Source organism: Onychostruthus taczanowskii, unplaced genomic scaffold, assembly GCF_017590055.1.
Source record: "Onychostruthus taczanowskii isolate IOZ18803 unplaced genomic scaffold, ASM1759005v1 scaffold34, whole genome shotgun sequence".
Lineage (NCBI taxonomy): Eukaryota > Metazoa > Chordata > Aves > Passeriformes > Passeridae > Onychostruthus > Onychostruthus taczanowskii.
The window spans coordinates 2,231,542-2,251,646 of NW_024500794.1; the positions used below are offsets into that span (position 1 = coordinate 2,231,542).

At 44.9% G+C, this 20,105-nt stretch overlaps 1 protein-coding gene across 1 annotated transcript; it reads right to left on the bottom strand.

The window, feature by feature from the left end:
* Nucleotides 1–3,193: 3,193 nt before the first annotated feature.
* Nucleotides 3,194–5,542, bottom strand: NDUFB4 (NADH:ubiquinone oxidoreductase subunit B4). The gene is made up of 3 exons (XM_041410895.1): nt 5,299–5,542; nt 4,904–5,050; nt 3,194–3,358 (listed from the first exon to the last, which is right to left on the bottom strand). Exons 1-3 carry the CDS (start codon nt 5,497–5,499, stop codon nt 3,293–3,295), a joined length of 414 nt encoding a protein of 137 aa, XP_041266829.1. The 5' UTR covers nt 5,500–5,542; the 3' UTR covers nt 3,194–3,292.
* Between the last annotated feature and the right edge of the window lie 14,563 nt (nt 5,543–20,105).

The window sequence follows — 20,105 nt, forward strand, 5'->3', positions numbered from 1 at the left end:
GCTCTACCAGGCCTAAGCCCACCGTCAGAGCAAGCCACTTCAACCTGCTCATCCATGGAGGGCTGCCAAGGAAAGACTTGGTTGTCAGAAAAGTAGACCACAAATGAAAAAAGGTGGCAGAATCCAAAGCACTTCACTGCCAAGTGAGGGAGGGTTTCTATTCCACACTCTGGCCATCCTGCAATATTGACTTGTTTGTCAGCACTTGACAAATTCTCTCCCTAGTTCTGTGCTAATCTGCAGCATAGCAAACGTGAAAGGGCTACTCTGGCCAATCAAAGCATTTGTTCTGGGAAAGGTACCTGGAAAAAAAACTCAACTGCAGACACCATGGGGGACCTCAACATTGATTGGAGTATGCAAGCCTCACCCCCAGCTGGTGAGTTCCACAAGGTGGAGGGAGCAAGCAAAGCCCCAAGCAGAGTGGGAACCACGAGCACAGCCCAGGCACCCCACACTTCAGGCCTGTACTTTAGCACATAGCCACGTGGAAGTTTCTAAACTTGGTGCCACCAGATCTATGTTTCTTACTTCCCAAGAAAAGCAATTTTCCCAAAGAGAAGGAAACGTAGACCTGTGACACACAATTACCAGTCAGTTACATCCATCATCAGTTTTGGATCTGCACCAGGTCCTTGGGGGAAAAAAAAAGGCATCAGCTTTGAGCAAAGTATTATAAAATCTACACTGAGACATTTACTCTACAATAGCCAGTTCAGAAAAGGACATTTGGGAGAATCAATTTGCCAGAGAACTGATTTAATCAGACTGATCCAGGGATAAATGAGGTCTAAATGTTTCACAGGCAGAAGGGAAGAACTTGTTTTCTGTTTGGGACCTAAATTATCATACAGTGACCTACAGGCTTGAATTTCTCTCATACAGACACATCACCAAAGCATATATGGGTGGTAACACATCAGCCAAGGGTAAAATTCCACAAGGCACATTCACTTTCCTACCTCCACCCTAGATATCTGAAGGGAAACTTCTCTTTCCTTCCTCACTGCACCCAGCACCAGTGCCTCAAACATCAACCCCGCCTCCAACAGCATGGCATGCTCATTCCTAGCAAGAAAACAGCTTGGAGAGTTCTGGAAATAACAAGAGAGAAAAGTAGGGCAGCCTTTCCCCAAGCACCATGCTCAAATCTGCAGGGATATAGCATCAGAGACTCAGGGCTGGAAAGGAAAGGGCTATGGCAGGTGCCACGAGCATCAATCCAACGTTGTTCTAAAAGACCAGAGGCACTGAGCTCATCCACAACCCATCCTGAAGCATTTGCTCAGCTGGCCTGAAACAAATACAGCTGCAAGGGAGAATTTACATGTGTGGCAACTCAAGTTCCAATTAGCTGAGGAAATGGGTCCTGGGAGATCAAATTAGTTTGTGGCAGCAAGAATAGCTAATTTAGCATGCTCAGACAAGCAATTATTTCTTTCCCTAAATACCACTCTCCATGCACCGATGCCTCTTTGCACTGGTCCACAGCTCTATCTTGTAATATCATTTGTGACAGTCTTTTAGGAGCTATTCTGCAGAGAATAATACGGGTTTGCTTCAGTTAAACTAGCAGAACAAGCTGCAGAAACCGGTGCAAAATGGTTACTGGGAGCACGTATGGGATTGCAAAACCTAGCACTGACCGGTCGTTTCTGTACACAGCACTAGTGCTAAGCTCCACAGCCTGAATGTTTCATGGCCCACACAAGAAGAGCTGCAATAGGAAACACTTTAAAAAATTAATTTTTAAAAAAACAAAAAACAAAACAAACAACAAAAAAAACCCTAAACCAAAACCAAAAAAAAAAAAAAACCCAACAACAACAAAAAACCCCACCCCAAAACAAAACCCCCAAAAAACAAACAAAAAACAAACCCCAAGCAACAAACCCACCATCAAAAAGAACCCACACAGTGAGAATGATTTTATTGTGAGGGTGACTGAGCAGGGGCACAGGTTGCTCAGAGAAGTTAGGAGTCTTCATCTCTAGAGATACTCAAAAGCCACCTGTACATACGTGGTCCTGGACAACCCACTTCAGACAGCCCTACTCGAGCAGAGGGTAGGATCCAGATGAGTTCCAGAGGTGCCTTCCAACCTCAGCCACTTAATGATTATGTGGTAAAGCTCATCAACTCACTCTGCTGGAGTGTGACCGCAAATGGCCCACATTTACATCTTCATCATGCAGGAAAAGAAAGGATGCAGTAGACCTGTTTTTGCTGACTTCACATTGGCTGCTTTCCCAGCAGGCAAAGGGAAGTTTTCAACTTTTGTATCAGACTGAGCTTCTGGCATGAACCCCAGTGCGTGGGAAGAAATCAGTCACACAATCTTTGAAGAATGAGGGTTGTTTGGATCATGATGGCACCTACTGGCCATGTAAAAATTCAAGTATGCATCAAAAATCTTTTCTTTGCACTCATACCTCAGTACACTGGCAGTAACAATACCAGAGTCCTCTGATATGTTGATCTGGGCAGGAAGAACTTTTGTTCTTGTAAGAATAAACAGAAAAGGCATCTTTGCAGGCATAAGATTCAGTTATGCTTGGTAGTGGATTTTTTTTTTTGGAACATAGCCCCCTTGCAGGGAGGAATTCTCCCATACTGCAAGATAGTCAGTGTCAAAGTAAAACTCCTTATCTTACACTTCTTGTCTCTTGTTCACAGGAACTATAGAATTAGTGGAAATTCTGGTTATGTACAGCATGACTATATTGAGCTCACTGTTTCCAAATCTCTTACTAATAAAAAATATAAGTTTATTACAATAGACAAACACATAGTTTAGGCCTGTAGTTCATCAAGGAAAAGAAAAATTAACTCAACTTATTGACAATAGTCAGGCAGACTCCTAAGTTCTTAAAAATGTATCATACAATTTGCCTATTGTCCAGTTAGGGCAAACCACACAGCCAAGGTAACACCAAGAAGAAACATCTGGAAGGCAAGCAGTAGTTCCTTTAGGAAACTGCTTTCGTCTTGCTTAGCATTTTAGCGTGCTAGTAATTTTAAACTTCAACCTTCCTGGACAACAGCAACTTCCATGGTTTAAAAAGATCCTCAGTATGCATACCAAAAGAGTACAGTAGCTGAGTTCCAGACACCCTCTCTGTATCCATCTGGTTTAGATACAAAGATCCTACAGTTTTGCACTTCCCATGATTTTTAAAGATGCAAGACAACCAACAAGCAATTAAGATTTATTTTTGTGACAGAGAAATGTCATCACATAATGCATCTTATTTTATTTATATCCCAAGAACATCACTGCAATTCCAGGGACTTAGAAGAATACACTGAACGGCGATTGCTTGTATTTACCTTCCTGGATACGCTTCTCTTTACGATCCTGTGGAAGAAAGAGAACATTTATCATTTTCCTGCTAGAGGACTTTCAATCAGCCTGGGATAACAGAACAGCAGTTTAGCATTTCAGCATGTACTACATGAAGGTAGCACCATATAGGATTTTAAGGGTTTTTTCCACCCTAAAGGATTCTTTGGGCACAAGCTGTTTAAAAGTAAAAGATAACAAGGCACTTAGCTTCACCTACTGAAGACCTGCTCAGATTGACCTCATGTCCAGGTACTCTCACAGGCCAGCAGAGACCAATTCCTGTAAGGCATTTTTCACCAAACTAGTTGTGTCTCATCATTTGTACCTTAGTTTCTATCTCCTCCTTCTGGCTGAATAGCCCAGCTTAGAGATCTAATTATGGAGAAACTTCTTAGTAACTTGCCTACAAGTGCCTGTGCTCTCTTCCTACCCATTTGTACCTCACTCTGCAGTCATGGACCTTTCTGACAGGTATCATTACAGTACACAGGCACTGTGGATAATGGCCAGATTCCTTCTGCTGAATAAAACCAGAAGATTTACTTAAAACCCAGTAATTTATCTCCTGCTTTCCCAGACACACAGCAAATATTCCTCAGAGAAAAGACTATGACTACCATGCCTTAGGTACTACCAGAAAAACAAGAGGAATCCCCAAACATCACTAAAGGAACCACAATAAAGGAAAGTGAATTATCCTGGACACTAATTAAAGACTTCAGCATGGCAAAATACTGCAGAGGTACTGAAGTCTCAAGAACATTTATATCAAAACAATCAGCATGTTTCCTACAACCTGAATTTTCAATTCATTCTAGCAAACATTTCCTACAAATATTCTGTTAATTTATGTTAGTGCTTCGTGGTTTATGATTTGATCTAAAATGCTACTTCTGTGCAAAAGAGGGAAATAAAAGTGGTTTACAACAGCCACAAACCGTCTACTAAAAACAGCCACTGTCTGCCTGTTAGCATTTTTTTATGTATGTATATAGCTGTGTTTTTTCATATTGATCATTAGATTCTGACACTCATAGTTCAGGAGTTAGAATGGAAGCAAGATAAACCTTGCAAATTATTAGTGTCCAGCTGAGATCAGACACTGCAATTGGCATAATTACTGCTCCCCATTTGCTTCACTAAATTAGAGAAATAATCCAGTAACTGCACAGAGATATTGCTAGGTCTGCCATCTATAAGCTTCTTGTGTATTCTGAGTTCAAAAAACATAATTAATGCATGTTATGAGTAATTTAGGATTAATTTTCACTCAGTGCTACAGAAAAACTTTGTGACTGCAAAACAGCCTGGTAAGGCAAACTGTGACTGGCCATGTCCCCAAGCGTACAATAAAGGGCTCTCAGAAAAAGACGCTGCAACCAGTAACAGGCTTTGAGACAGCAGGCTCGCTACAGCCTTCCTCCCCTCACTACTTCAATGGTATTAATCAATCCTAGCTGCATGAGGATCCCACAAACTGAGACTCCAAGCAGATCTACATTTTACAGGCTGGTGTTTGTGGTGTTCGTTGACGTTCAGCGTCCTTGGTCGACTTACCCTGTCAGCTTTTAACACAAATATCCAGAAGAGGAGGGGGCCTAACCCATAAACAGCTCCTAGAAAGGACGTCGTGGGTGTCGGGCGGAAAGTAGGGTAGACATTCTGCGACTTCGCATAGGCCCAGCGGATCAAGGCGGGATTTTCCTGGGGTGCAAAGACAACAGCGGTGAGGCCCGCAGGGCCCTGCAGTGACCCCTGCTCCCGGGGACGGAGGCCAAGGCACACCGGGACGGGCACCAAGGTCACGGGGAGGGCGGGCAGCGTCCCGCCGCCCCGGCCCCGGGCCCAAGCACGGCCGCAGGCGCGGGCCCCGCTCCGGGACGCCGCCGGGTGAGGCGGGCGAGCCCCGCGCTCCCCCCGCCGCCCCCTCGGCCCTCTCGGTTCCCACTCACGATGACGGCGGGCGCGCTGGGGTCGTTGAGCTGCAGCAGGTACTGCCGCTTGAGCCGGGAGCGGATCGCCAGGCGCTCGGCCTCGGCGCGGCGCTTCTCCGGCGATGTGTCGTAGGTGGCGGGGTCGAGCTCGGCGGGCAGCGAGACGAAGCGGTTCGGCCTGTACAGCTGGGCCGCCGATGGAGGCGGTGCCCACGCCATCTTGGAGAGCCGGCCCTGCCGGCGGCGGGGGCGGTGCCGGCCCGGCCCCGCCCTCTGCGGGGGCAGCGACCTCCCCTCACAGAGCCGCGGCCGCGGGTTGGTCTGGGCTGCCGGGGCGGTAAAGCTCATCCTCTTCAATCCCGCTGCCATGAGCAGGGACGCCTTCCCCTACACCAGGTTTATCGGAGCCCCATCCAGCCTGGCCTTGAACACCTCCAATGGATGGGGCATCCACAGCTTCTCTGGGGAACCTGTGCCAGTGCCTTTCCACACACAGGGTAAAGGATTTTTTCTGTAATATCTAACCTAAACCTACTCTTTCAATTTGAACCCATTCCCCTTCCTCCTATCACTGCATTCTCTTGTAAATAACCTTTCCCATCTTTACTGTGAGTTCCCTTCCAGGTACTGGCAGACCACAATTACGTCACCTCAAAGCCTTCTCTTTCCCAGGCTGAACAAACCCAATTCTCTCAGCCTTTCCTCGTGGGAGAGGTGCTCCCTCCCTGTGGGCATCTTGTTGGTCTCCTCTGGACTCGCTCCAACAGGTCCATGTCCTTCCTGTGCTAGGGGCCCCAGAGCTGGATGCAGTTCCAGGTGGGGTCTCGCAGAGCACAGGGGCAGAATCCCCTCCCTTGTCCTTTGGATGCAGCCCAGGACATGTTTGGCTTTCTGGGCTGTAAGTGCCCGTGGCCAGAGCATGTCCAGCCTCTCACCCAGCAGCACCCCCAAGTCCTCCTGGTCAGAGCTGCTCTCGATCTGTTCATCCCCCATCCCGTGTTGATGCTGGAGTTGCTCTGACTCAGGTGCAGCACCTTGGTCTTGTTAAACCTCATGAGATTCCCAGGTACCCACTTCTCAGCCTGTCTTGGCCTTACCCGGCCCACCTGCTGTGGCTCAGGGCATGTCAGGGGAAGGTTTTGTTCTCACAGTAACAACAGTCCCAGCAGGTCAATTTTTCTTGTGCCCTGCAATTAAAATGGCCTTCAGGATGAGTCACAGGTCAGGAGTATTGACCTCTTTGAGCCTGCTGGGACAAGGAGGTGCCATTGCTGTGGGGGTGTTTACTGCCCTTTTGAACAGCATTTCTGTGTTTTAGAAAGTGTAGTTAATGTATGTCAAACTGCTGAAAATAAGTCTCTTAAAATTACAGGATCATGGAATCACAGAATATTCTGTGCTGGAAGTGACCCAAAAGGATTGAGTCCAACTTAGCCCTGCACAGGACCATCCCCCCACACCATCTGCCTAAGAGCATTGTCCAAGCACTTCTTGAGCTCTGTCAGGCTTGGTACTGTGATCACTTCCCTGGGAAGCCTGTTCCAGTGCCCAACCACCCTCTGAAACCTTTTCCCTTTTCCTAATATCCAACCTAAACCTCCCCGTGGTCAACTTTAGGCCATTCCCTTGGGTCCTGTCCCTGTTTGCCAGAGAGACAAGATCAGTACCTGTCCCTCCACTTCCCCTCATGAGGAAGGACTGCAGCTAATTTACACTGTCAGTGCTACAGAGAGCTTTGTTATAGCTATGTTTGAACATTAACTCATTTTTGAACTGAATAAAAAATCCCTACATCTGAACTGTATTTCATGTTACACAAGAGATATGTTGCAAGCAGACTGGTACCTGCAAAATCCCACAGTTAGTGGCTTTCAGCTTCAAATTGTCCCTTTGATTCTTTAGCCAAGGCTGAGCTGACTGGACAAGCTACCAGGTAACCTCCAAGATTCTCAAGAGGGGACTCACCACCTTGACAAACACTATTGACAGGTTCAGGATTCACCCTCTGCTTGGTGAACACTGGGCAAAGAAAACAGGGGTTTGACCCCGCACTGCTTTTGGCCAGCATGTGCCCAGGTGGCCGAGAAGGCCAGTGGCATCCTGGCCTGGATCAGCAATGGTGTGGCCATCGCACTGCTTTTGGCCAGCGTGTGCCCAGGTGGCCGAGAAGGCCAGTGGCATCCTGGCCTGGATCAGCAATGGTGTGGCCAGCAGGAGCAGGGCAGGGATTGTCCTCCTGTACTTGGCACTGGTAAGGCCACACCTCGAGTGCTGTGAGCAGTTCTGGGGCCCTCTCTACAAGAAAGACATTGAAGTGCTGGAGCGTGTCCAAAGGAGGGCAGTGGGGCTGGTGAAGGGTCTGGAGCACAAGTCCTGTGAGGAGCAGCTGGGGTTGTTTTGCCTGCAGAAAAGGAGGCTCAGGGGAGACCTTATTACTCTCAGTAACTGTGTGAAAGGAGGTTGTGGCCAGATGTGGAGTTGGTCTCTGGTCCCACATAGCAAGTGATTGAACAAGAGAAAATGGCCTCAGGTTGTGCCAGGGGAGGTTTAGATTTGATATTAAGAAAAATTTTTCACCAAAAGGATTATCCAGCACTGGAATAGGCTGCTTCAGGAAGTAGTGAACCTTCTCTGTAGATATTCAAAAGACATGGTGTGTGGGGACACTGTCTACTGATGGACTTGGCAGTACTGGGTTAATCATTGGACCTGATGATCTTAGAGTTATTTTGCAACCTTAATGATTCTTAGGCTTTGTCTTTAAGAGGTTTTTGTCTTGTTGGTATTAAGTACTTTGGTCTCCAGTGATGTAAAGAAAGACAATGCAAGTTGTCTTTATGGTAACAAAGTAGCCAGTAAACAAGTTTACTGATGTGTTTTCTTCTTCTAGTCTACAAAACAGTGATAGCTATGCTGATTGGGACCCAGTAAGTTAATGGCTGTACATATCTAGTTATGGCTTGATTCAGACTGTGGTAACTGCAGACTCAGGTAATGTTGGATGAGGGATTACAATTTCCTCCTAAGCATACACAAAATAATACTGCTGACTTATTCAAGATACTGTGCTTTGGCACTGCAATAATAGAGCACAAGCTCTTCCTCACATCCTACAATTTCACTCTTTTTCCTAAGCACTTGGAAAATAAACTACCTCCTTTTGGTCTGGACAGCTAATTAGGAGTTGTGACTTGCTTTCAGCAGGATGAAATACAAGCTGGATGTTTCTGCAGTTTGTGTACCTTGAGCATCCCCACCATAACACACAGCATTAGTTGCATTTCCCTCTCTCAAGTACAAGCCTATAGTCCTCCCAGAAATCTCTCCAGCTTTTGCACCCTCATTTTCTTCACAAACGTGTCTGCAAATCCAAGTGAAAAACAAGCTGCTTCATTCACAGTCAGCTCCCAGGGAAGTACTTAATATGCCCTGTTGCTTTTTCTCCCAGGGCTTTCAGCTTGGGTCAGTGGCTCCTATAGCACGGAAAAATATACTCCCTTTACTTCCCATTTTGTGACCATTGGATTTAGTGAGCTCTGTGTCTCCAGCCCCACGATTTGTGTCTCTTCATAACCGGCATGTAGAGAGCTGCTTTAGCAGCACGGTACCTATACCAGCAGCACTGCCATGTGGCACTCCTGTGGTACTTTCATCTCTGAGTGTTCCCAAAGTCTTGGCAGCCTGTGTCTCCCAGCCTCTGCATGGCTTGCTGCTTTTAAAGCTGCTTCTCCCTGCTCTCTCTTATTTCTTAATAAAATGACACGTGCAGCCTTGAAACAGATTGATTCCTGGCAGAAGCAGGACTGCAGATTGGATTAGCAAACTGGGAAGGATTAGCTGTTCTGTGGGAAATAGTGGGCTTTTTTTCCCTCTTTGCTGCATCACAGAGTGGAACAGAAGACTCCTGTTCCTGCAAATCTCCCAAAGGACTTCAAAACAGCCAGATATCTTTGCCCCAATCCACTGACTCCTGAGGCCTGTCTGTAGTGGTGTGTGATGGTTCCTGTGGGCAGGAGCAGAGATGGTCTTGTGGTGAAGTCACTTGGCAAAGACAGCGGGTTCAGCTCCAGCCCTGTGCAGAATCTTTGTGATCTTATCAGTGCAGGTCCAAGCTGTGCCTCTCCCCAGAGCTCGTAGCTGTGAGTGTGCATGCTTGGCATGCAAACAGTGCTGGAATTAATTCTACTGGGAAAAAACCAGAAGGTACAAAGCAACATTTCCATTAACGATATAATGTACTGTATTAGAAAACCGAGCAGCCAGCTGCTATGCTGAAAACACCTTTGCGTTTCATCTCTAGCCGCTAACTCATCCTCCTTCCCAAAGGATCAAAATCCTTACAGGAAGTCTTTTCTGAGAGATGGCACCTGTTTCATGGAGTAAGAAAATAACTAAATCCCTTCCAGAGAAAAATATTCTCTGACACTGAAGCCTGTGCATTTCAATTTGTTGTTTTCACTCTTCCAGGGGTGAATTTGTGCACTTTCTTTGTTTTGTAACAGCCGTGTTTCTAACTTTAAAACACATCCTTCAGCAAAAGCCTGAGTCACCAATAGTCAGTGTTTCACCCTTGCATAAAGCAATGCAGAACAAAGACAGAAACGCTGCAGACAAAGCACACTTGACTGAAATCAGTGATTGTTTTTTCTCCTGCTGACAGGAACTGCTGCACCCAGGCAGAAATGCTGCGGTGACAAACTGTCCTCCTGTGCAGACTTCCTGCATCATCTGCTCCTCCTGGACCACCCTATGGCAGCCGCTGAACATAGTCTTGCTGCTACTGCAAACCACCTCTGAAACAAAAGATTTTGCAAGAATGAACAAGACCCTTCTTGTCCCTGTTTTGTCAGCCAGATCTTGAAGCTCCTTTGACTCTCCTCCTGACTGCTAGTGTTGACCTAAGGCAAGCAGCAGGAATATAAAATAGGCTCTAGTAAGGGTGGGGCCAGTCTCAGTAGGGTAGCATAGGCTTGAATTAGAGTATGCTGGTCATAAAACCACATCCTCGTGGCCTCACACACCAAGGCTTAACAGGTAAGACCCCAAGTGGTTTTTCTTCTTTTTAATTAGGATTGATGTTTATTGAATGTTCAAGGTTGGCAGTATTAAGTGAAATTGACAATTCTCCTACGAAAATGCCTTCGCAGTTTTCATCGTCTGTTTTCTTTGACATCAGCAGTAACCAAAATGGAAAGAGCAGTCAAGAAAATTAATCTTTGTCCAGAACTCTATGGAGGGTTGGCCTTGACTGACTGCCAGACATCTACCCAGCTGCTTTCTCACTCCTCTCCTTGAAAGGGCTGGGGGAGAAAATGACATAGAAAATCTCATGGCTTGATAAAAGTACGGTTGTTAAGAAAAGAAAATGCTGCACATGAAAGCAAAGTAAAAAGAGGAATTCATTCACTACAACCCATCAGCAGACAGATGTCCAGCTGTTTTTTGGGAAGCAAGCCCTCAATAGGCATAGCAGCTGCTTGGGAATACAGATGGCATCACCACAAATGTCTTCCCATCATTCTCCTTTCCTTCAAGTTTTATTTCTAAGGAGGACATCATACGGCATAGGATATCCCTTTGGTTATGTGAGTCAGCTGCCCCACTTATTCCCCCTCCCAGTCTCTTGCTATCTCCAGCCTACAGGCCTTCAAAGTTGTTGGTGGGGTGTTGGAGAGAAGGCCCTGACACTGTGCTAGCATTCCCCAGCAATACCCAAACCCGTGTGCTCTTTTAACAACAGATGAAAGGCACAGACCCTATAGGCTGCTGTGCAGAAAGTTGAGTCCATCCCAACCAAACCCAGTACAAAGGCAGTTTGAAGCTGTCTGACACCACTGAATTTCAGACTATTCTCATACAAGGTAGCCTGAAATCAGACACACTTCTATGACACTCTTTGATTGAAGCTGCAAATAACTTCCACCTAGAGTTTAAATTAATCCAAGATACCTTCAGTTTAGAACTGTGTGATTTTGCTAGTGGCTTTTCAGTCATGCCCTGAAATACACAGACTGGATTTTTTGACTGTGTACCCAAAGTCACTCTTTTCAGTGTGACCAGACTAAGTGATTCTGTGCTTCAAGTGAATGAGAGAAAAATGAACCTAAATCACATACCTGTCTACCTACCTCCAAGGTGACCATGAATGATGTTTTCAGAAGAGACAGGTTAAATATGCTGTCAACTCCAAAATACTGGTGCCTGTCAGACTTCTGCTGAGTGCTTGCAGTTGCCCTATTTGAATCTGTTGTCAGACTGGGTCAACATGTTGCTGGGCTCCGTTGTGAATTCCCACTGACCTTTTGCAAAGAAAGCAAGCTGGAAAATGGGGGAAGCTGACAAAATCATTCATGTCACAAAAAGATTCCTGAACAGAGTCCTCTTACTTCTAATTCCCATATGTAATGGCCAAGAAGGGTCATTTGGCTCCTGTTCCTGTTCTATACAAGAGAATAGAACATGCTAAGTGTGCTGCTGCCCTTCTTTTGAAGGGACATCAATATCAAGCATACAGGTGCATGGATATATCCATGGTAAAAGCCAAATGGACACAGAAGGGGAGCAGTGTAAGAAGGCATTGGGATCCAGCACAGTTTATTTGAACTCAGAACAAGTGCATCTAACTGCAGCATATTAATAAATTTTCCAGATACATGTAATTCATTCTGTGTTAAGAACTGAAGTCCCCAGTACCTTTATTTTATAGTTGTTTAAAGGAAGCCTAGCATGCAAAAGAAGGAGTTAAGATGGTTAGGGGAATTATGAATTGTTAGTACAGCCAACAGGCCACCCATAAATGTGTATCAAATGTTGAGCTCAGCAGGAGTTAGTTACAAAACTAGGACATTTAATGAGTCATGAAGTGCCAGGAATAATGAGACATGGCATTAAACAAACCATTCCTGCCTCTCCTTGGCTTGTCCAGAGATGATGGCAAGAAGCCCTCTGCTGTTTCAGCTTTTCCTGTCAAAAGAAAACTTTGCACTCACACTGAATTATAGCCGTGGCTGAGCTGCCTCAGCCAGGGAGCTGGTGCCGCCTGGGCGGCCCTGGTGAGGGAGGGATAAGCTGGCAGCCAGCAGCCCTTCTCCACTCCTTTGCAGGTCATTGATTGTAGCATTTAATAGTGTTATATTCTTAGCTCTCCCTCTGCTTCCAGCTCCTCACACAAGAAACTATTAATAGTTATGTATCAATGAAGAGTGGGAGAGAAAGAGGTCTCAGAGTAGGGTGGGAATTTGAAACATACCCTGCATGTCTGAGGGTAAGTCCTGTTGTTGGTTAAGTGTTAGAAGTGCTTAGCCAGTTGAGGGCTAACACTGTTCCTAGACTTCCCCTCACAATGGCTGTCAGGACCTGGAATACTCCAGCGAGCTCTCATTGCTCCAACCGCCCTCCACCTGGCCCAGGTGCAGCATAAAGCTGAGATCCTTGCCTTAGAGCTGGCCTGAACTATGTGAGATGTATGTTGTATCTAGGCTTGGCTCGAGTTCCTAGCTTGACCTCAGGTCTTCCTTATTACTTTGGCTTTGCCTGGACAACACTGGACTGCAGCTGGTTATGGTTATTGCCACTGGACCTGTCCTCATCACCTTGTCTGGCTCCCAGCTCAGCCCAGTCTTGCCACTCCTGGACTGCAGTGTCACTCATGGAGCAGTGCTCAACCTCATGGCTGTGGAGTTTGTATGTGGTGCCAAGGGTGAACTCAGATGGCTGCCAGTAAAAATTCACAAAGCAGCTGCTAACAGGAGTCAGTGAGAAGATTGCAGGAAATGGCTCATGCAGCATAAGGGGAGGCATCTTTTCTGGCCTGCTGCTCCTGACATAGACCATCACCAGAAGCTGATCCTTCTTTTTTCCCCCATTTCTGTGCAGTTGTTTTGCTCTGCTCACAAAAGAAATTATAAATCTGCCTCATTCAGTTTGGGTATCAGAAAAGTAACAGTGCCTACTGTGAGCTCTGCCTGCTTCTCTCTGACATGATGGGGAGAGTCCTCTTAACCCAAAATATATCTGAGAGGTGAGCCATCCCTTAGAGATTAATTTTTTCTTCATGGGTTTTGGAAAGAGTTTAACATAGCCCAGATACTTTCCAGCTCCCTGAGTATCAGAGTGCCATGGCTTGTGCAGCTTGGAGCAAAATGTTACACATTCTTTATTGCACATGGAGGATGCTCCTGTAAGTTCTTCTCAGACCCACGGGTGAAATGCTGGACTTGCTGACAGCAAAGGAGAGCCCAATGAAAAATGGCTTTTGCCAACAAAGCTTTCAGATTGCCTGCAATGTCTTACTTGAAGTTACCTGATGGGTTTAGCTGGACTTTCTTTCACAAACAGAATCAGAGTGTAAAGAAAAGCCTGCTGTGTAAAGACCCAACCAGGAGGGGCCAGGGAAACTTTAATCCCCAGCAGACATGGCCACCCCTGCTTGTCAAGACAGAAATACAGTGCCTCAACAGTTGGTTTGGAGTTAGGGAGGGTTAGTTAGTTTGCCTGCCAAGGTAGAGTCCACTCAAGAACATTATCTTGGAGGACGCCTCACTTTGTGGTATCATCAGGTCCAAAACTTATCTACAACCTGAAATTAATTTTTATCTCAAAAAAGAAGTAGGACTTTATAGACAATGATTCTTTTAGAAGTCACAAATTTCTCCTTTGTACAGGAAGACACTCCAACCCTGTGTGGGGAGAAAAACCTCCTGCCTGAAATCTGTGATAGATGAGCCTTGAAGGAGAAGCAGCTCTGTTGAACTGCTATGTAGAAAAAGATACTTACTTTGTTTTGTTTTATATCTTTTGTTAGAAATATGGAGCTTAAATTTTAAATCAAGTATTTGGGAACACACTATGAAGCAGACCATCAGTATGAATAAAATATGTTAGTAGGAACATGTTGAATTTAGTGTGACTGTTTGGCAGTCTCTGTATTGCAGTGGGGAAGGACTTAGTTGTGGCAATGCAGAGTGGTTTTTTTCTTTGCTCAAGGAGAAGACAGAATACAAATGAGGCTGTTGCTGCAGAATGCCAGCTAGTGGGAAGGATACAGCATGTCCAGACTGAGTATTTCAGTGTTTAAAAAAAATTATGGCAATACTAGAACATTAAACTTCTGACCCATAGAGACAGAAAGGCAGAAGAGCGATGTCCCTGGATTACTGTTACCATTGTGTAAATCAGGAACATTCACTAAAGAAGAAATATGCCTTTGCATTGCAGAACCCTGTATCCATCAGGTTTCACCTGCCTTTTTGGGGAGACGGGGTAAGGCAGCTGCCTAGGTTAAAAATTGCTTCCTAAATTAATGTTTCCATACTTCTCTAGATAATCTCTTAGCAGAAGGGTTTGCTCTTTGTGTAAACCACTTCTATTTACATAATTCCCTAATTCAACTAGTGTAATTGTGATTTCAGTCCTTAAAGGGAAGATATCTACTCGTGGTGTGACCCTTTCAGGACTCTTTAGACTCAGTGCTTTTCCTGCTCTCCTACTGCCCCCCACTCCATCCCCTTACATGCATCTGCTTCCTTCCTACTCACTTGCATATGTTTTAGCCCTACCCAATTCTGTTCTCTCACACTCTCAGCACTGCTGAGGGGCTCTTTACTCCCTCAACCTACTTTGACTTCCTCTGCCTCCTTCACTTGCTGCTCAGTATTTTCCCTGCTCTCTACTGGACATATCTCGCTCACTTTCATCCAAAAATCTTCAAAAGTAGATCCAGTTGTGGTGGCAGCCCTTGCAAAATGCTTGATAGATGGCAGCTGACGACTTTTTGGTACTCTGCTCCCTGATGCTTCTCATCTTCTTTGTACACAGCACATTGGGAGCAGAAGCATTCAAAGTTCTTCCTCCTTTGCTTTGAATTATTTCAGAAGCTTTCTGGGCCTGAAGCTAAGGGAAGTGCAAGCAGCCATCATACTGCTTGCTGGTTCTCCTCAGCACAGGGGAGCTGATCAAACTCAGTTTCTACAACCAGCCTTTTAGTTTTACTGACCAGTATCACGGTGAAGGCTATGGAGAAGGGCCCATCCATCTCTGCACTAATGCTTTTCATGGTGAATCCTTCCTTTCTTTGCATGCAGTGTATGTCAGGAGAGAGTTTGTTGTGGCTCAGGTGCAGGCATGGTATCCCCACCTTCTGTTGCTGTGTTGGTCTTGCTGCAAGCTCCAGGGAGGCAGCCCTTTCTTGTTCCCAACACAGTCCACCAGTCCCTGCAGTGACCAGAGCTGCCCCCAGCACAAAGTCACAAACGGAATGACTCCAAGGGAAATTGCAAAGCCTGGTGCTGGTATGTCTGTATCAGTCTCACAGCTGGCTGAGATGCCTCTTCTTCTGGACCAATTAATAGGAAGGTTGCATTTCTCCATAATTTCCCTGAGGACTGAACACATCTCAGCAATTGAAAGAAAAAGGGTGGTGACTCACCTCTCAACCTGCTTAATTCTTTCCAGGATAGTGCTTCTCATGAAGAATTGAGACTGTCTGGGATATACTCATGAGACAAACTAATATGCTAAAATCTGTCTCAAATCCAAATGAAAATTTGAAATATGATAAAACGCAGCACAACAGTCATCAAAATTAAAGTGGTTTTTTTTTTTTTTACAGTTATATAACTTCTCCCCAGCACAGAGCCAGACCCCATTTCCCATCCCCTTGCTTTGCCTTGTGGGGCTGACTTGACTTGTTTTACTTCATTGTAGAAAGAACTTGAACAAAGCAGGAACTGAGCCCCTAATCTTAAAAATCTCCTGCATATTTTTTAAGATCAGTGAAATTATTAAGCTTTGGTTTCCTTGTTCTTAGACATAATTTTTGCAGAGGCATCACAGAAGTGAGATCTGCTCCTGACAGCAATGCTGCCTTTTTTTTTCCAGGCAATGATGGAAAAGGTCTTTCTGACCTGCAGAGCAGTCTCAGAGCAGAGTTACCGCTGGCTGCATCGTCCCACCTCTGACATTTGTCAGGTAGTTGACAACTTCAGTTGACAGCTTATGGATTTTTATCCTATTTTCTTGCAGCACAACCTCTTCCAAATACCAGCATCTCTCTCTTCTCTGAGTGGACCTATATAGCATCTGGCACCAGCTTTGTCTGGATTTTTGACTCTGTTTGGGACAAATTCTTCTGAATTGCCTATCATGGAGCATACTGCTCAGACAGACTTTTTGATGTGCTGTGCATGGTGCACAGGAAGACAACTGCAAGATGCGACACCGTGGAGGGAGAAGCTGTCACTCACTGCATTATCTTGACCTTGTTCAGAAGAAAAGATGCAAAAGTATTTCTTGGTCCTAGAGTCTAGACAGTCACAGATTTGATCAGACTGAATTTTAACAGTTTCCTACAGAGAGTACTGCTGTGCTCATGGCCCTAGGGTGACCTTGGGGCACAGCATGCAGAGGCATGTCTCTAGGTGTTTAGGGCTGACCATGTTAGCATTGGCTTGTCCTTGCCTAATACCTTATTCTTGGAAGGAAGGAAAAGTCAGGATTGGGTGTCCCTTGGACAGAACATTAGCTGATCAGAGCATAGATATTTCAAAGTGATTTATTCTGATAAAGATTACTTTCTTGCTTGAGAGTTGCTTCTTGTTTGTGCTCTGTGGCAGTGAAAGGCCAGAATGTGATGAGGAAAAGGTGATCTTTAGTTTAGGACAGGAGAAGTGAATGAACAACCCAACAGCTGGAACTGCATTTTGGGACATTGCTTGGTACCCTCCTGCCCTTATGGCTTGACCCTGTCTCAGGATTTCAAATCTTTGGATCCAGTCCAGGATTTCTGAAGAAGTCATCAGTCTTTCCCAGCAGTAAGAGGTAGTGCAGAGAGCATAGTGGTTTAATGATGATAGTGATAAAAATACCAATAAAAATAGTCTGACAAAATTTCCCTCAACACCCATTTTCACATATTTGCTGTTTTGATGCAACATTTCTGGGGTTTTTGACAGAAACAGAAGCACTTTCTCATCCTTCCATTAAAAAAATTGTTTGTTTATTTTTCACCTCCTTTTCTCCTCTTCATACCAGTTGCTAAGGGAAACAGAGAAGTAAACAAGAGGGGGAAACTGAGAGAGATAAAGGAAAAAAAAACAATTCAGGTTGTTATTTTTAATAAATTTTTTCAACCAAACCCAGCTGTATCGTCATAATAAAAATACAAGAAAACTCCTTTCAGCAAAAGCTGCTGGTTCTTTGTGCTTTCTCAGATCAATTCCTACTGCACTGTATCCCCCAAGTGTAGCAAAGGCTAGCATGAGGTATCCAGAAAATGCTGGCTCCTGACAACATGGCTGGTTCAGTTTTAGAACTGCAGAAATGCAGTGATAAACAGCAAATCTTAAGTGTTTTCTTAACAACTGTCAATAGCTGCTGCTTCACTTTACAAAGTAACTTTAGGTTGCTCCTTCCCGCACCAGTAAACAAAGCCTCCTGAGAGGCTTTCTGCACATGCTGGTCTGGTAGGTGTGCTGCAGGTGTGCTGGAGTCCTGCTCCAAGAAGACTGTTGGGATTGTTGTTGTTGTTATTTTTGTTAGTAATGAGAAACTTCAGCTGCTGTTCTTGAGCTGAGATCAGTGAAGCTCTGCAGAAAGCAGGAGGTGAATAGCAGTGATGCAGCAAAACTGTTTCCTAGAAAAAAATCTTTTCTACAAGGGTTCACACTGCTCTGCAGAGACCAAGAGTCAAAACAAGTTCCATAACAGTTTTAGGCAATATCAAACATATTTTAGCAAAACTGATGCTCTTTACTGAGTTCTAGAATGCTTTTCCACCAGCTAGCCAACAATTATGCTTAGCTGAATGAGGAAGGAGGTTTGAGAAATGCAGTCCCAAACTAGTAAAATAGAAATGGGTTCAGAAAGGAAGGGATCACTGATCTAATGCAAAACTTGATATATGTTTTCAAGATACATCTTAGTTGCAGCAGTAAAGTAGATAGGATCTGAAGTAATTCTGACTAGTATGCTGGGGTTCAGCCCAAAGAAAAATTTCTAAAAGGAAAAAATAAAGTTTATAAAATAATGCACTGAGCAAAATGGAGCTGTGATAAGTAATGTTTCTTCTACCTTCATTCTTAACCCTGAGCGGCATTCTGTGGGTAAAAATAGCTGCTGCCAAATATACTAGTTGCTTTAAAGAAGCTGCAGTGCCATCACTTCTAGAGGAACTTCCTGTTGTTTCTGGGTACAGTGTTAAAATAAGCATTTGTTTCAGAAAATAATATTGGGGTTGCAATAGAACTCTTCCAGCTGTTGTTAACTTTCCCAAAGAAAACAACATAGAGGGAAAATTAAAACACACAAGCCTTATTTACACAGAGCCCAGTGCAGCAGCCCTGAATACTTCAGATCTCAACCCAGATGAGAGAAAGCTTCAGAGATTTGTCTAGAGGGATCCCTGTCAGAGGGCTCTCAGGTGTCTCTTTGGGAGTCCTTCCCCAGAAAGGACAAGCTGGTGTGTTGGCCCTGCACAAAGGCACAAAGGAAGAGGACAAAAGCAATCTTCCCCTGCTTGGTCTGGTAGCCAACACAGGTTAAAAAGATACAGTGTGTGGGAGGGCTGGAAAGAGAAGAAAATATACTGCCCGGCCCAAGTCGTGGTGGATTATTAAAAATCAAAACATCTTGCCATCTGATGATGGGATCAAAAATCTTTCTTAGGGCTGCTTCAAGAGGTCCATGCACAACATATCATGCTATGAAAGGATGAGTAAGAACTCTGGGCTGGAACAAAAACTTATGGGAAGCTTAGTTAAGGTTCCCCTCTGGTCACTGCAAAAGGACCACAAAGCAGATTCTCACAGGCTAAAATTCTGGGTAAAAGGAGAGTTTGACATCTGAGTTATCTAGGTCCTTAGTGCACAAGGTCAGGAGTCAGTCCAGCTTTTTCTGAGTACCTAATTCAGAACTTTTGCCTAGGGATGCTATAGATTGCTCACATTGCCTGTTATTTGGAAGTACATACAGAAGCATTTATAGCACATTTTCACCCAAGATCAATGCAGTGGTGCCGCAGTGCTGCCAGACCAGAGTCCCTCAGTACCACAATATTGTGCCATTGGCAGAGAAGACTAAGAGCCATTTGGCAATGGAAGGACATAGGTTTAAGAAAGGACACGGCAAAATTCTTCAGTTCCTTTATGCTGGGCAGGAGATATGGAAAGAAATCAAAGATCACATCACAGCAGTTTTGCCATGATGAGGATGTGTTCTCATTGTTCCTGCTTCTTGTGGCAGGAGTGTCGCTGCCAGGCTGCAGATCAGGCCTGGAGGAAGACAGTAGCTGTATTGCACCATGGGCACCTTCCCACCATTTCCTTGGAGACCTTGCCTTGGGCTTTTGCCACTTTTAGTGCCCAAATTCTTTGTGTCCTGCGGGAGGAACTCCACCAGTCTCCTGGGAAAGTACACCTCATCCATGTTGTGCTCCTCTTCACTGATGATAATTGACTTTCCCTTTCTGAATCTCCAGGGCTGACTTTCTGGCATTTCCACAGCCTTGGAAGCATCTGGTGCACGTAGAGAGACAAATTGTCAGGGAGAGAGGGCGAAAGCAGATGTTTAAAACACCCATAAAAAACCTGCTGGTGCCTGCTGGAAAGCCTCATGGAATGCTGATTTGTATGTATTTCTGCTTATATAAAGCTGGTCCTTTCAATTGCCTGGTATTTTTAGTAGCCTAATCATTTGCATAAGAATACAATCTTGGTTGCTTGGGAAAATTATATGTCCTATATCACTGCTTCAAACTCCTAACCTTTTTCAGCACAACAAGCTCTGATACTTGGCATTTACACACAGCAATATCTTAGGCTGTTTTTTAT

What these genes read in the sequence shown, in the direction of transcription:
- NDUFB4 (XM_041410895.1), bottom strand. Translation starts at nt 5,499, where the DNA reads ATGGCGTGGGCACCGCCTCCATCGGCGGCCCAGCTGTACAGGCCGAAC. An exon ending in CCAGCGCGCCCGCCGTCATC is followed by an intron (nt 5,051 to 5,298) that starts GTGAGTGGGAAC and finishes TTTGCACCCCAG; the next exon opens with GAAAATCCCGCCTTGATCCG. An exon ending in TTGTGTTAAAAGCTGACAGG is followed by an intron (nt 3,359 to 4,903) that starts GTAAGTCGACCA and finishes TTTCTTCCACAG; the next exon opens with GATCGTAAAGAGAAGCGTAT.